This window comes from Thunnus thynnus, chromosome 11 (genome assembly GCF_963924715.1).
Source record: "Thunnus thynnus chromosome 11, fThuThy2.1, whole genome shotgun sequence".
In the NCBI taxonomy this organism is placed as follows: Eukaryota; Metazoa; Chordata; class Actinopteri; order Scombriformes; family Scombridae; genus Thunnus; species Thunnus thynnus.
In genome coordinates, this window is record NC_089527.1 from 19,899,549 (window position 1) to 19,916,742 (window position 17,194).

Consider the following 17,194-nt stretch of genomic DNA (forward strand, 5'->3'; position numbering starts at 1 on the left):
ATACATGCTGAGATAAGAATTGGACAAGTTGTGTTCTGACTGCATTATTTTCTTCATGTTAGATCCTTGGTCCGTTTGAGGAGCAGGAAGAATTCACTCTGGAGGATTTCCACTTGCTGGAGAAGATTACACTGAGCAGTTCTGCAGAGAAAGTCAAAGCCAAAGTTAAACAGATGGGGATGAAGCCAAAGCAGTATGTTGGTGTAATTTTTCTTGGCCTCGTTATTTGACACTTAATGTCTCTTTCTTTGCTCTGTAACTGCCTGTGATGGACATTTAATCCATGAACTCCTTCCTTTATGTGTCGCTTTAGTCTTGAATTTGTCTAAAAGAATTTATTTGTTCTTTTTGTAATTAAAAACTCTTCCAACATGTGTGCTATATCAAAACCAGGTTTTCTGTAGTGAAGAAAATATAATTTTCTCATCTTGAAGGTAACCTTCACTGATTTATGAGGCTACCTTGTTAACAGTTTGAGATCACATTATATGAGCACATTTTGACATGTCCCTTAACACCTATCATTAATAAATGATGGACTGACCCTGCTACACCTGTTTTCCGTCCGCAGCGCCAGTGACTTAGTCATGAAAGTTGATGCCCTCCTAACTGCAGCCCCCAAAGGAGAGGTCAGGAGGGATGTCCATTTTATCAAAGATAACCACAGGTGGGAAACGGTTTTTCTCTGTTTACTGTCCTAGTGTTGCCTCTGCAGTCTCACAGGGAAGCGGTCGCACTCCTTTTGTTATAATGGATCTGAAAATTGCTACACCATCATTTCAAGCAGTGCAGAAAGGCGAATCTTTTGATTTGCAGTTCTGCTGAATAAGGGTTGTATAACCTTGTGTTGCTGAATCCGCTTTGGTGTGCTGTTCTCCTCTTCAGTATACTCCATCTCTCCCCGCGTGAGAACGAAGTGTTCTATGATGTGGTGGCCATCGTTGATCCCCTCACTAGGGAGGCGCAGAAGTTGTCCCCTCTGCTGATTGTAAGTTGTATTCCTCTCTCGTATTCCTCTCCTCTCTTCTCCATTGATTCCTAATACAGCAAGGACACACTAAAATCACTTTTATTGAAAGGAAGGGTACAGAAACACAACACAAAGCTTTGCAAGGTCCAAAAGTTCAGATAGAAATGTTGTTTTTTCCATCCTCATATTGATAATATGATCCAGTGTTTCATGATAAAATCTTTTTTATGCACATTGTTTATTCTGGAAGATACTGTACATTCCTTTCCTGAAAATCATTTGTAGAGTCAGTAAAATTGATCCGAAAAAAAAAAAAAAAGCAAAGGTCTCTATTTTGTTGTTTAAGTATGGCTTATGCTTTCTTTGTGAGCCAAAACAAGTATGCTCATTTGGCCAGATAAAGTCATTTAGATACATTTTCTTTAGTGGGCTTAGTTTCACTGAGGCCCACCAGCTGTCTGCTGCATCTTGCTGGAGGCTTGTTGTGCTGATGACTTGGGTGAATATGAAATTATGACTCACCATTCCTTTTCAGACAGCCAGCGAAACAGCCACCTGATCAGAAGCTGTTGTTTGCAGTGGGTTTTCAGTGATGTACTGCAGTATGCAGAAGAAATTATGATGCCAGCATATCAACATCACAGCTGGTTGTGATGAAGGCAGCTCACTGCACCCATGACCACTGGCTCATTGTTTTCTTGACCACTGTTATGTCATGAATAATGTCTGTGCTTTTATATTTGAGAACCTTGTCAAATTCAGTACAATGAGATCAGTGGGCAGTGGAACATTCACATGTGTGTCTTGTGCTAGTGGCCTCCCTGCTGGGCTGGCGCTACCTTACTCCTGATTTCTAACTGGGTCTTTTCTTCTGTGACTCCTGCAGGTGCTCAGTCAAGTGGTCAATGTGAGACTGCGGGTGTTTATGAATTGCAGGGCCAAGTTATCTGAGATGCCCCTCAAGAGGTAAGCTCTAGCTCCAACAGTAATTAAATTTTCCTGTTTGGCTTTTTTGTGTATCCTCTGACCATTGTAGGTTGAGCATCTCTGCCTCGCTCCTTCCCTTTGTAAGATTATACTGCACAGATGCAATCTGCGTAATAACACCGCCTTATTGCTCTGGGCCTCCTCTCGAATCTCTGAACAAATTGCTTACAGCTTGCACTGCTGCGGTTCAAGACATGCAGTAACAAACAGAAAAAAAAAATAATAGGTTGAAATCGTCCATTAATTTTCAGACCACGATGAATGTGAGTCATTATGTAATTTGGGTGGTTTGCTTTTTTACTTGTTCCATAATGGGTTAGGTCTTGTTGTGGTAATCTATTGGAATAGCTCAAATGTTGCTTTTTTTTCCGGTACCAAATAGCAGAAATGTTCCAAGAAATTTACCCTCCCTTTGGGGAGACAATTTACAGTATGACCTTTTAGAGGTCTCTCTTTACGAGACCAGTCAGAATCGAGCTGACAGAAACAGCTCTTCCCCCACAATTCACTTACAAGCCACCCCCATCATACTTTCTGTCCCCCTGAGTGACGATTGCCTGTAACTGACACAAATGGCTACATGATATCTTCACATGAGAGATAAATAAGCTGGATGTCTGCAATCAAGCTGCTACAGAAATGATCCAGTGGTGCAAAAAATCACAATGCAGAAACATTTCATGTCACCAGCCTTTGTAAAGGAAAGGCTTTGCATCGCTGGCTGCTTTCTTAAAGCACTTTTCTCACATTCAACCACTAAAAATGTGTGTTCCTGTGCGGAGTACAGGCTTTTAAAAGCCAGATAATATTTGTTCAGTAATTGTTGTTAATCAATAGTCCTATGAAACTATAAAAACCTTTTTAAATGAAAAAAACAAACTTATGTCACTCATGAAGTGATGATGTTTAGTTTAGAATTGTAGATTAGTTTTGTAACCACAAAGTTACAACATTCTTGCTTCATGTTGCTTGTAGAGCTATAAACTTGGTAATCCTATACACGCCCCTGAAGATACTGCTGTCATCGGGTACATATGAATCTTGTTCTGCATCAGTGGGTTCATTTTATTCACTGCTATACTTCCCATAGTGGTAAGACCACAACAGAGACCACAGGGTCGCTCATCGTCTTTCTATCACTTTTCTTCTTATGGAGAATTGGTCATCTCACAAATTGCAACCAATCAAATGAATACAGTGTGTTTCCTCTGGTGTGCTGGGTTTTGCCTCCATGACTACAACCTTTCCCTCACCACTTCCTTGTGCTGTGGTAGCACATGGATGCTGCAGCGGGAATTAACTTTTGAGAAATCCCCCTTTGAAAAAAAAAAAAAAAAAGTGACAACACACATTTGAGGGTAAGAAGGCATTTCTAAATAAAAAGAATTAGCATCGGTAATGTTTCTCATCTCACATTATCTACGCTCAATATGACTCCTTGATGTCAGAGGGCGTACTGAAGAAAAGCAATTAGCATAAAGATTAGCCTGGAGCTAGCACCTGTGACAGCTATGAGTAATAATGGAGAAAAGGAATATTTCTTGAGTGCAGACTGCACATATTTCTGGTATTGGTTGAGCAGGAACACAGGCAGTAATAATATTAGATTCCTCACTTTGAAGAGATTGTATATACCCAGCTGTCACAACAGAGCCCATCTCTCCTGTCCTAGAAAGGAGACTGCTGCATAACATGTCATCATTTTGGTGCTTGTCGAAGAGAGGAATGCAGTTGTTGGATAGGACTGTTGTAGTCTCAGTCTGGTGGCAAAAGTCCTGCAGAATATCCACCATTTTAAGGCTTTCAATTTTCAACCACTGTTAAATTTTATGATGATTTGATGTTGATGACAAGCACTTAAATTCTGTCTCTGTTTGCCTGTCTGTGCAGCTTTTACCGCTTTGTCTTGGAGTCAGACGTGACTTTCTTGGCCAACGACACAGTGTCTCCAGGACCAGTTGCTCGCTTCATGGAGCTCCCTGAATCTCCACTTCTCACTCTTAATATGATCACACCAGAGAGCTGGATGGTGCAGGCTGTGCGCAGCCCACATGACTTAGATAACATCCACCTGCAGGAGGTATCCTGCTCCTTAGTCATTATTTCCTAATCTTATTATCTTATTATCCTCACCCCTTAAGTAGGACGGAGGTGCTTTTTATTAATCATACCTTTTATTTGTTTTTGTGCTCTGTAATTTATGATTTCACTCCAGGTGAGCGGAGTTGTGGCAGCTGAGTATGAGCTGGAGCACCTCTTGTTGGAGGGCCACTGCTTTGACCTGTCAACCGGCCAGCCTCCCCGTGGACTGCAGTTTACCCTTGGCATGAGTCAGGACCCGCTCATGTATGACACTATTGTCATGGCTAACCTGGTCAGCATCTCTCTCAACTCCATACTAGAGTTACCAAGACAGTTTTCTTGTTATGAATAGGATATTACGGTCAATGACCACAGTTTTAAGTTTGGAACAGAAACTGTTTGGTGTCAGGATTGAGGAAATGAGAGTGAATTGTATTCTTACAGTACATAACTCAGACTTGTATTGTGTTAACCACAACAGGGATATTTCCAGCTGAAAGCCAACCCCGGTGCCTGGACCCTGAGATTACGTAAAGGAAGATCAGAGGATATCTATCAGATCCTCACGTGAGTATTCATCATTATCTACAGACTGTTTTCGCCATTTGAAGTCTTTCCCATCTTATCCCTTACAGATATTAATTAATAACATTTTTTTAAAGTTAGGTAATGCTAATTAGTCGGCTTCATCAGTAGCTCAGCATCAAGGTTGTTTTCAGCTACCTCTCCATTTCATACCGGTAGCTATGAAACCCATCACTATGGTAACATGGAGAGCTGCTGACACTGTAGCAGCTCAAGGTTTTGATGAGTGCAGGGAGTTGTGCTCTGCACAGAGGGGAGAGAGACAGGTAGGAGGAAAGGGGTGCTATTAAAGAGAAGACAGAGTGGAGGTATGATTCAGCTGGTCACCTGCCATGCCATCCGCATCAGACTGCAGTATATCAGCAGCAGAATGTGTTTAGTTAGGACAGCGTAGGTGTCAAAGGCTGCATATACTAGACAGAGTGCGTTGGCGTTGTCTAATTTCCCCGGACAAATAGAAACGGTATTGTGCTTTGGTTGGTTTGATACATTTTCTACAAAATTCTGTGGCTTGTAGCCTGTTCTTTCACTTTAATTAGACATTTAAAATGTACTCTTGTACTTTCATCTTAAGAATTCTTATTTTTCAAAGGATCTCATGCACATCTTGTCATTTCTTTGTAACATAACAAAGAACCGTAATCCCTCACTGTCAAGGCGATAATGGTTTAAATCCCACTCATGTATGTGAGTCTTCACAGGCAGCCGTAGTGCACCATTCTAGATGTCCCTACAATCACAGATACTTTCCTCTCTGGCCATCCTCACATAAGATTTAGGACACATACAGCCCTCGGTTCCTCTGGAATCATATCAGACAACCCAAGATTTATTCCCCAATCCTCCAGGTGAAGATAAGAGGTGATGTCATTTTTCACCTTGGCAGTGTCATTATTCTTGTGGTTAGCGGCACTCTGCTCTGGTTAGGTGGCCGATCAGAGTCTAGTGGGAGTGTCTGTGCAACTCCGGTCCCAAAGCCTGCGTTTTCCTGCTGCACCCTGTACTGCCGCTGCGCCTCGCCCTGACAGCGATGAATGAGATGGCCAGCTCTCCTCTCCTCAGAGCAGGGATAGAGATTGATCTCTGGTGCTTTCTAACACAAACCCTAAAGGCTGAGTTGCACCTGTGACAGCAGAGGGGGCAAAACACAAGCCGCACTTGAGTATAGGGGGAAAATGTACTTTGTGCCCAATAAGGAGGGGGCATTTATCATAGTGATAAGGTTAGTTTTTTGCCTTTAGTAAGCAATGGGGTCGTAATGGTTTGCTGTGCATCATAGCCTATTGCTCATATCTGCCTAAAGTTTTGCACTCTGGTGTTTCACCACCAGACCCTGCAGATCCTGTCTGCCAAAACACATTCTCCACCGGGCAAATCAGTCCTAAAACAATTACAGTGAAAGGCCAGTGTTACGCAATCAATATTGCACAGACTTTCTCATTAAATCCACCAGTATATACAGCATGGCTGGGAAGTAGTGACGGATGAAATAATGGTAAGGTGATTCTTAGGGTAATGAATATGGTCAAGAGTGTGACCCTGGCAGCTGTCCCAGTATCCACTTTTAAGTGTGCAAACGTCTGTCAGTGATCCGTCCATTAGCTGCTGTTGTCTCCTTCTTAAAAGCAGACTACGTCGTATATATTTTTTTTTCTTATGTTGTTGCTGCTAAAACACATGAACCAACTTCAGTCATCGACACACAAAAAAATAATTTCACTTTTTAATTTCAGTTTTAAATAGGCTCAAGCGCACTGTTAAAACATAAATCTAAGACACTGGTTGAGTAGTTCTATAAGTACTTTTGTATTGTATATACTTAGCAAGTGATAATATACTGTAGCTACTTGCAGCAATAAAATGATTAGACTGTCGTGATCAGCTTGACTATAGCTGAAATAATTGGTCAGCTGTATCATATAAATTATAAATCAGCACTTAGGTTCAACCATGGGTCAGTTTTGTTCCACATTATTTATTTGGGGGCATTTTTTAGGCTTGGTGAAAACAGGCCTGCATGTTTCCAGTATTTATTGCTTGTTTATTTCTTTTACTTCATTGAAGAGCAATATGTATTTATAAAACTGTTATTTTAGGTTTTTGTGTCAAAGAGAAGATGTCATTTCATTTTGACTGTTGATTATTTTTACCTTTACCTGAAGACTAACTAGCAGCAGATCCATTGTCCAGGTTTAATAATCATTTATTTTCACTCTCAGTGATCGTAATTACATTCTCACTCTTCATTCACTTTTTCAGGCATGATGGAACCGATTCCCCTGCAGATGCTGGTGATGTCGTAGTTGTGCTTAACAGCTTTCACAGTAAGATCATCAAAGTCAGGGTGAGTATGTTTATACGTGTTGACAGTGCGTTAGAATTCTTTACAGCACTGGACATTATTCAACCTACAGTAAAATGCTATATAGTAGTTTTCCTATGATGTGAACAGCATTCACAAATCAAAAATTAAGGATTTTGGAGGGATTTTACATAGTCCATGATAAAAAAGCCTGTCAGAAAATATTGTTTGTGTCTACTTTCTCATTATAGGTGCAGAAAAAGGCAGAGAAGATCAACGAAGATCTTTTAAGCGAAACCAGTGAAAGCAAAGGCTTGTGGGACTCCATAGCAAGGTGAGTAATCTATTCTTACATACACCTAAAATTTTTAGTTGGTTTTATACCATCCCCCAGCTGACTCACAGTAACAACTGTGAGTTAATTGATTGGTGGGTGTGCTGATGTGCCTTCTGTTGTCAATTATACATTGTGGTTTCAGGAGATCTTATTCCTCCCCTGGATACAGACTGCAATATTATGCTGTAAGATCTAGTCTTGCAAAAAATATGTGCTTCTGTAGGTATGTGTGTGTGTGCATTTGTGTGTTCCTCCCCCCCCCCCCAACACTTCTTAACTGTGTGATCCTGTCTCCTCACTTAATGCTTGCTGTGTGAAGTGTTTGGAGCACTTTTGAGAAAAGGTAGGCAGTGTTGCTGCAACCCATTTAACACTTTAAACTTATTTGTCATAACTCATTAGCATGCAGTGTTTATTAGTTGCTTTCAGTTGCTCTTATAATTTCCTACATTTGGTAATGATTTTTTTTACATTTTGTACAGGATATTGTAATACTGTAAAGCTGTGTTAAATGTGATATTTACATGTTCACATTTTCATTTATATATTTATTTATTCATATTCTTAGAATATCAACAACACCACTGGTAGTGCAAACACCTCTCATACATAAATCCTATATAAATGTACTCTATGTGTCCATGCATATGTTACGTGCATAAACTATGCACACAAACAAACAGTGCTATACACACTTAAGTACATACAGCCATACTAGACTGTTAAAAGTGTAACATTGATGTATAAAACTCAAGAACTGTGCTCTCTAGTAGGGGTCTGGTGTGCTGCAAATCAGGTGGCAGTTGATGGTGGGGGTCTTAGCATCTTTGGTAAAAGCTGTGTCTGTATTCTCAGCAATAGATCAAGCATGCTCAGGGATGGGTCGAGGAGCTTGGAGTACACAGACTGCTCCTTCATGGTGAAAGGGGCTAACTCAGGTGAATAGGGGGTGTCTGATTAGGATGCTTCCTGGATACTTCCTGTAGAGGTATTCTAGGCTTGTCCAACTAGAAGGAGGCCCCAGGGCAGACTGAGAACACACTGAAGGCATAACAAATCCCTCCCGGCCAGGGAATGTCTTTTCTTGAGGAGTTGGGAGATGTAGTTGGGGAGAAGGAGATTTGGGCTAACCTGATTAGCCTGCTGCTTAAATGATCCAGACGTAATGATGAATGGATTTATAATTGAAGATTATTTCCCGTTCAATGACATTTAATTAATAAAAATACTTGGAACAAAAGGTTACATAAGATTGTTTTAAGAGACATAATTGACCCATTACTGCCTGTGATGAATGAATCTAATATCAGCTTAAATATGGCCACATTTGGAGAGGAGAGTACTTCCTTTTGGCATGATTCCAGCATACCCTCTTTTCAAAACAAGGCCACATAAATCTTAAAACATTTCTTGGGAGATAAAACACTTAGAAGCCACTCATCATGTTGAGCAAAAAGGCCTTAAATATTCTATGTCCAACTGGTCCAATAAAATAAATAAGTAAATAAAGGTGTTTTGAAGAGTCTTACCATAGCATCCCACTCAGTCCCCTTCCTCATCCAGTGCAGGCAGCTGGTTAGAAAGGGTGACTAATTAAAAGACGGACAAAAAGAAAACACTATTGAAAACCACCAAAACGGTTCAACAAGTTTGAGTAACGGATGATACAAAATGTTGAAAGAAACATTTGCTTGTTTGGCAGTTAAGCCCTCACAAAAAAAATATCTGTTTTCTCATTGATAGAACAGAAAGCTTTACACAGACCTCACAAACATTTGAAACAACTGCACACATAATAGCACACATTTCACGAAAATCAAAGATTCTGATTATTTCAGCAAAGGCACTGACTGTGTAGACCTTGACTAGTTGTCTCACATAAAATTTTAAGTCTTTATACCCATTACTTCATTTGTAAACTCAGAGTGCTTTGAGGGATTTATTGTAAAAGGCGGGACTGAAGGCCGTTTATTGATCCAACACCTCTAAAGAATTAGAGGCAGATTCATGCATCAGCAAACATCTGCAAAGTCTTAAGTGACAGATATGTTACAAATTGTCCCATCTTTACAGGAAGCTTTATCTCTATAGAGCAATAATGAGCCTGAATGAAAATATACGTCTTTTCTGTTCTCTCCTTTGAGGGTTTAATGTCCTTAATGCTGCTCTTAAAAGTCTTAACATCAGGACACCACAGGGTGTGAGAGAGCATCAGAGGCTGTATTACCTGAGGGAGTTATTCAGATTTGAAGTGGAGGGTGCTGTAAAATCCTCTTCACTGCAAGTGGTCCCAGGACCTTTAGGAAATAGTTACATTGGCCATTAATATTTTCCCCAGTTGGATCCAGATTTCAGGTTTTTCTTCAACACCCTTGAGTCTCTGTACCATGTATATGTTATGTGTTTACTGCCTGAGATCTGGGATAAGGTTAGAGTGAACGTCTACTTGATAGATTAGCACAACATTTTCTGCTAAGTGTACAAAATACATGCGCATCTTTCTTGTCCAAGTGCTGAATTTTAAAAAACTCTAGGTTATTTCTGCTTCCCAACGACTAACAACACAACTAGAGTTTTGTCCGATTAGTGCTGTCCACCGCTCAGGATTTAACCAGAGCTCTGTGGATCCTTCCAGAGGTCCAGTTTATCTCGAGTGAGTCAGCCAAACGGGCTCTCACCTGACCCGCTAAAGCTGCTTATCTGGGGGGCCCCACTGTAGTGCTGGAGGCCCTTCATAATGGCTGGCTTAGTCATGGCAGACAGTCAGTATCCCCAGCACCCCACAGATGTGTGGTGACTCCCCCAGAAGCCATCTGCTAGCCATCTAGAGAGAGCAACACTTGGATTTCGGAAAAAGATTCGGTGGAGTGCAAGAAGAGAAATGCAGTGAAGGTTTTCAAGAGGACAGACTATGACATGTTTTAAAAAAAATTTTAAAAAAAGTCATGCAGCGTCCTGGCCCGGCATTGAGTTTCTGTTATATGGATACGACTGAGTCAGACTCTTGTATACTGTACTTGTATGTGTATCTGAGAGTTAGTTTTAGAGGGCATGAAGAGACAAACAGCATGCTCCCTCCCCTCCCTTCACACCTCCCTTTCACTCACTGGTGTCTTCCTGGAGCCTCGGGGCCGAGGCTGTGGTTGTGATTGAGTGTGGGAGAGACACTCCTTCCCTCATCAGCAGTCTGTTACAGACAAGGACACACAGTTTGACTGCAGACACATCTACCCTCCAGCACAAATCCTGATTTCTGTCTGCTAAATGTGCCTTGCATCATGAGCCACTGCTCTTTAACAACGGTTAGGGTTTGTCGAAGCGTTCACAAGTGTTGAGAGTGTCCTTTGGCTTTTTCTGTCATTTGCATTGATATTTCAACATTAAAAAACATTTTAGTCAACTAGTTGTTAACCTACATTTTCAAAACATAAGTCAAATAGTTAGTGATACTTAATTTAACTGAGATAATGGGCTAACCTGATGAGCACTATTTTTGTGTAAAGTGCAGCTTTTTTTCCCTCTAAGGCACAGCGAGTCTTTTTTTTTTTTGCTTGCTAGTTTGGTGTTTAAGTGGCTCTGCGTGCACCACAGTAAGAGGAGAGTCTCCACAACTGGCAACATTTTGCGTCGTCTGCCTCTCATCTGTTTTGACCAGCTCAACAGTGCTCCGTGCGCTCATGTTCTGTGCTATTTTTATCACTTTAATTGATTCATTTCATCCCCACTGTTAGCAGAAATTTAAATCCCATGTCATGTTCTCTCAGTGCAAACTTAGCAGGGTACCTGTGGAGAGCTGTTAAATCTTTTGATGCAAATGAGTCCTATTAGCTATGTGGGACTGAAAGCATACTGCAGTGCGTTTCATTAATAATCTGTTGCATTAATAATCTGTTTCAGTGTTAAAGCTGCCTTCACTGTGTCTGATCTAATGAGTTGATTATCACAGCTCTGTACAGGAGTCATTGCCTTTATTACATTTAAAACAACGCCTCAGTTTGCTGCACAATATTGCATGGTTTGTTGGAAAGTTTGAAAGGCTTAGTCGTGATTTACAGTCACCGCATGAAAAACATGCATTAATCTGTGTTATCATTTCAATCACAGCATCACAGGTGGAGGCTCCAAGAAGGATGATGGAGAGAAGAAGAAAGAGGATGTTCTGAACATATTTTCTGTGGCCTCAGGTCATCTATATGAGCGCTTTCTGAGGTAAATCACTTTCCGTTAACAGATAAACATACATACTTATTCTCCAGCCTCTAAACATTACATCCCTCATAACCCTGACCTTGTGACTCACCCTTTACTCTCTCTGTCCCTATTTCAGAATAATGATGTTGTCCGTCCTTCGACATACCAAAACTCCTGTTAAGTTCTGGTTTCTCAAGAATTATCTCTCTCCGTCATTCAAGGTAGCTTCTTCATTTCGTGGTTCTATACAAATATTCAGTTTTTCCTGCCTGCTCACAATTACTCGATCCCTGTTCTTAAGAGAAACCCTTTCAGAGATTTCTTTTCAGTCTACTAAGCCTCATATTAACTTCAAACTGTGGATTTTATCGCCCATCTTCTCCATTGGAAGCATGTTAGGAAGGAGTTTTTTTATTGACAGTATAAAAAGGAGGAATAATTACAGCAAGCAAAAACTGTTTCAATGTACTTATGGGCATGTGAGTGTTGTTTTGAGACAGACTTGGACGTCTTTAGTGGATAAAGATGTATGTATATAGTTTGTCCAAATGTCTTAAATAAAATACACTGTTAGGTCCAGCCTTGCATTATGATTTGGCATTTTCATAATATCTCCTAGTACATCAATCCTACTGCATCTCTATAAGAATCACTCTGCCTTAGCTGTCTTCTTATACTTGTTACATAGCAGCCTATCAGTGGCTGGCTCTCACAAACTAACCAGCGTCATCTGCTTTCTACTGGGCAAATGATCAATATTTTATCTTTCACTTTATGGAATTGACTTCCATGGTTGAGTTTTTCAGAAAACAAATAGTGGAATCCAAATAAACCTCACTAATTTTGTTAGTGTCATACTGTAGTTGCGTCAACAGCTACTCAAAATTGTCTGTAATGAAACCTTTTACCTATGACCACTGCAAATATCCCACAGTTTAGTACTCTGTTGCCCCTAATCTGTCTTTTCTTTTTTGATGTTTTGGTTAGGAAACCATTCCTCACATGGCAGAGTCGTATGGCTTTCAGTATGAATTAGTGCAGTACAAGTGGCCCCGTTGGCTCCACCAGCAGACCGAGAAGCAGCGCATTATCTGGGGATACAAGATCCTCTTCCTGGATGTTCTGTTCCCCTTAGCTGTGGACAAGATCATCTTCGTGGACGCCGACCAGGTAAGGATCAAATCAGACCGATGTACGTGTAAATGTGAGACTGAAAGGGAAAGACTTTTCTGTATGAGTCTCAGCACTAGTGTGAAGATTGGATGAGATTTTTAACACGACTCTAATGTCGTCAGTCTTCTCTATTGTACAAACCAACGTCCTCGTTCTCTCTCTCAGATAGTTCGGGCCGATCTGAAAGAGTTGAGGGATTTAGACCTGGAGGGAGCTCCTTATGGCTACACACCGTTTTGTGATAGTCGCAGAGAGATGGAAGGCTATCGCTTCTGGAAAACCGGCTACTGGGCGTCACATCTAGGACACAGGAAATACCACATCAGGTATACTTTGATTAAACACTGTGAAATTGATTATAGCAGCAACAAACTCTGATATTTTACCTGTTGAACCACATACACTTTTTTTTTTACATTTAAAAATCTACAATAACACTATCATGACTTCCTTCTACCTTTCACTGTTGTGTCATTTAAGGGAAAATGAAGGAAACCTCTTCTCCCAAGGTGGCAGATATTAGCATTCAGAACATTCTGCCTCTGTAGCCACTGATTTCCTTCTAGGCTATTCATACAGTTTATTCAATCTGGGACATTCATCACTTTTTTATTTACTTTGCAAAGCAGAATGAAGGGAGCTGTGAAAAGTCTAAAATAGTCCACACTGCAAAATACAATGTATCTTAAAAACGAAAATAACATCTTTTTATGTTGTCAGTACATTTTGTCTTGGATTTGATAAACCATCTGGAGGAATTATTCATAATTCTGCAAGAGTGTTTTAAGTTCTTCCAAAGTCCCACATATAACAGAGTGAAGAGGTATTTTTGTGTCCTTGTATTTAAAGGTGTTTGGACAAAGTACTGGAACCCTCGCCGTCATTTTTTATTTTTGTCTTCTCTAAATATCATAAAGTCTGGATCTCAGAGACCTTTCAGATAGTTTTAATATTTCATTCTGCTGGTACAATAGAAATGTATTGATCAGCCTGCAAGTGACTCTGTAAGAACGACTACTCACATTTTTTGATTTGTCACAGAAGGAAAAATTCCTCCTTAGCACAAACTCAAATGTAGTAACACCGTCAGATGTATTTTCATGCTCTGCCATGTGGGATTATCCAACATTTTAAATATTCTGGGGGGAAAAAAAACTTTTGTAACACCACAATGCTGTGTTCATCCAGTTTCCATGGTGATTGGACCCCACCAATTATAGCTGCAATTCCTGCAGCCATATTTAAATATCTGATATATATAGCCATGGAGCATATTAAATTAAGTATTAGGTATTAAATAAAAGTTGTGGCACTGAGTTGAGTGCAGCCTCTGTCAGAGTAAAGGCTAATCATGTGGCAGCCCAATGGCTGAACAGAGAGAGCAGAGCTTTCCACTAAACACTGGCCGACGGGGAGGAAAAAAGGAAAGTCGGAAAAGCACAGTGATTTGATTTGATGCCAGTATGCTGCTTAGCTCTGTGGGGCAGGACAAAAGCAAGGGAGAGATGAGAGATGATCCACATCAGTGGGCCCACAGAAAACATAAGGCAGTGAATATCCCCTGGCAGAGTTAAATGTAATAAGTAATAAGTGAAACTACACGTGCAACACCTTTGGGTTTATTAATATACCATATTAGGTAAAATGATCGGAATGTGCTGGATGTTTATCTTTATGGAGTCATTATTTTTATTGTTATGAAGTCATTCTTATGGGGCCTCCCTTTCAGGAAATGATTTCTCACACCTGATTTCTATGTCTTCTCTCTCCTTCCATATTTTTAACCAGCGCTCTGTATGTAGTCGATTTAAAGAAGTTCCGTAAGATCGCAGCTGGGGACAGATTACGAGGCCAGTACCAAGCCTTGAGCCAAGACCCCAACAGTCTGTCTAACCTGGACCAGGTAACTCAAAGATAACATGATTGTTTACATGATGCAGAGTCCATTATGTTAGTGCCTGCTATATATTGTATTTATAATTCATCATTGTTTTTTTTTTTGGATATTTTTAGGACCTTCCTAACAACATGATCCACCAGGTGGCCATCAAGTCTCTTCCTCAAGAATGGCTGTGGTGTGAGACGTGGTGTGACGACACCTCCAAACTCACAGCTAAGACTATTGATCTGGTGAGTCTCAGAACGATTAGATCTAATGTGGAAGACTAATTAGTAACGGGGGGAAACTGACTTGCGATTTTCTAAATAATTCATTATCAAATCAAAGTATTCCTTTTATTTAAATTGTGATTTTTTTTTTGTATTCTTAACTTGTATCCTCCTTTTGCCTCTTGAAAAATGCTGATAAGAGAGATAATATTTTTATACCACCATTTTATATTCATTTTTTTATAACAGTCAATTGTATCAGCTGCAGCATTCAAAAGCAGCATATTCCCAACCACTAATGTCCATGAGGCACTTGGCATTTAGGAGGAAACTGAGGAGCAATCCTGTAGTCTCCTAAACTAATTTTGAGAATTACTGGACGGGCTCCAGTAGACTGGAATAGGACGCCACTTGGTAATTCAGACACAAGACATGGGGGCTAATGTCCTTTTAACAGAATTGGAAATCAAATTAGGTTCAAATGCCTGCCACAGACAGTGCTGGGAATGACAATCTGACTTGTTGGGAGAAAGTGGCGTTGGTGGCACGCCTGATGTGTTGTGTCTGCTTTTCTGCTGCAGTGCAACAACCCAAAGACCAAAGAGCCCAAGCTAACAGCAGCAGCAAGGATTGTACCTGAATGGGTTGAATATGACAACGAGATCAAACAGTTACTGGGACAAATCCAGGAACAGGAAGAAACATCAACACAGAGACAGACTGCCTCTCCCTCACAGCATATAAAAGGTTACCAAACACTATTCTCTATGTCTACAGATATTTGCAACCTTTTTCTTGGTCAACTTTGTGTCTTTCTTACAATTGTGCTCATTTCTTTTCAACATTTTTTCCCCCTGTACCCTGTAGACAACCAGCGGGATGAACTTTAGTGTCAGCCAGCACCACGCTGAAGAGGAAGAAGGCAGCACTTTTTTGCACGCAGGTCAACTGTGAAGTTTGAAGACAGATGGTTCCATCGAAACATAGCTGTGGAGTGTTACATCCCCACCCGGGGAAGATATTTTCAGAGTTGCCATATCTGCTTCTGCGGTCAATACGTCTTAAAAAAAATCAACCGGTGATGTAAAGTGTTACCTTCCAACTGTGAACTCATAGTGCGCTACCAGCACTACAGTCGGATCTTTAGTATGTGGTTATCGGAGTATGAAGAGTAAAGAAGTGAGGTCAGTTGAAGTGCTCTTAAACACATGTGTGTTTGAGAACATATTGTTGGCATTGATTGCACTGATAATGTATGCAATGAATCAAAGTGGGAAAGCACATCCCTAAATAACCAATATTAATGTTTTTTTTGTGTGTAAAACTCTTTCAAAAAGCTTATGCATATGTATTCATAATTTGACATTGTAAACATGAAGACACATTTGACACCTTTGACTGAAATGGCCAAACCAAAGCTGTAACACTAGAATAGTAGTGAGCAAAGACGATTGACAGTTCGCTAAACCCCGCCCTAGAGCAGCAATCGTCCAATCATAGATTAGCAACTGTAACTAGGCACAGCAGGCCTGTGAAACTTGTGAAATTTCTCCACATGCAAAGCCGTGCGCATTGGGTCGTAGTATTAGTACGAACAATACTGTGCATTTAAAGTCCGCCTCCACTCGAAAATTAGTTTTGCTTATTGTTACGTCACCTGGATGTTTGAGCTTCACAGAATGATGTTTGTTTCCCCCTTCATGCTGAAGGGGGAAAAGTTTCTCTGTGCTCACCTTAAATCTGAGTTTAAGGCGTGTACCTACGTACATCACATTATGACATCACTACTAATTTTGTGCCAATCCTGGATGCATGTATGCAACTTACACAAGTGTGATATGGAAACTTGAAACCTCCACAGTGCATAAACACACATCTTACATCCAGCAGTTAAATGTTTTAAATGAACAAAAATTCATAAATATGCAAAATATTCACAGATTCTGGATTTTAAGGATTTTAATGAGGTAATATTAACTTTTTTGGGGGGGGTGGGGGTCTAAGTGTTTGGAGTGGAGTGTCTTTTTTTTTTTTTTCAAAGCCTTTACAAAACCAAAAACAGAAGAGCAAACGTGGAAGGATTGGGTTCAGCTGTGTTTATCTGCTCTACTGTGAGCTGCAATTGTTAGCATGCCCGGCTAACTGGCTTACCTACAATTTGCACATGCAGGGGACATATAATTTCATGTGGTTACAGGTTACTTTAGAAAAATACCTTTTCCATACACTTTTCCGTAGCACACAAATTTGGTCCTTCATTTCAATGATCATCAACTGGATCAACTTTTGCCTGGAACATGTAGTATTACTCATTTTATCACATCATGTGCAAATTTAAAAGCTTTTTACTGGGTTCTCAAGAGTTTTAGAAGTAGTTTATGTTACAGCTGATCAAAATCTGCCAGGAACAGTTGTGATTTTAGCCAAAAAATCCAGTCGTCGGCTAGTGTTTTGTTTA

General features: G+C 40.3%; 1 protein-coding gene across 3 annotated transcripts in view; it reads left to right on the top strand.

Annotated features, from left to right (window-relative positions):
• The window catches only part of uggt2 (UDP-glucose glycoprotein glucosyltransferase 2), a 46,601-nt gene extending 29,806 nt beyond the window's left edge, over positions 1-16,795 (top strand). Inside the window, exons 24-41 of one of the 3 annotated variants that reach the window (XM_067603649.1) lie at positions 63-193; positions 572-667; positions 886-988; positions 1,857-1,936; positions 3,848-4,037; positions 4,173-4,331; positions 4,521-4,606; positions 6,884-6,968; positions 7,178-7,260; positions 7,406-7,486; positions 11,368-11,472; positions 11,591-11,675; positions 12,442-12,624; positions 12,793-12,953; positions 14,416-14,530; positions 14,641-14,757; positions 15,318-15,483; positions 15,604-16,795. In XM_067603649.1, coding sequence (XP_067459750.1) covers positions 63-193; positions 572-667; positions 886-988; positions 1,857-1,936; positions 3,848-4,037; positions 4,173-4,331; positions 4,521-4,606; positions 6,884-6,968; positions 7,178-7,260; positions 7,406-7,486; positions 11,368-11,472; positions 11,591-11,675; positions 12,442-12,624; positions 12,793-12,953; positions 14,416-14,530; positions 14,641-14,757; positions 15,318-15,483; positions 15,604-15,626 — 2,049 coding nt within the window. In that variant the 3' untranslated portion in view covers positions 15,627-16,795. Of the gene's footprint in view, positions 1-62; positions 194-571; positions 668-885; positions 989-1,856; positions 1,937-3,847; positions 4,038-4,172; positions 4,332-4,520; positions 4,607-6,883; positions 6,969-7,177; positions 7,261-7,405; positions 7,487-11,367; positions 11,473-11,590; positions 11,676-12,441; positions 12,625-12,792; positions 12,954-14,415; positions 14,531-14,640; positions 14,758-15,317; positions 15,484-15,603 lie in introns of those variants that run through there. The other 2 variants (XM_067603651.1, XR_010930619.1) reach the window with 2 other exon arrangements.
• The last annotated feature ends 399 nt before the right edge of the window (positions 16,796-17,194 follow it).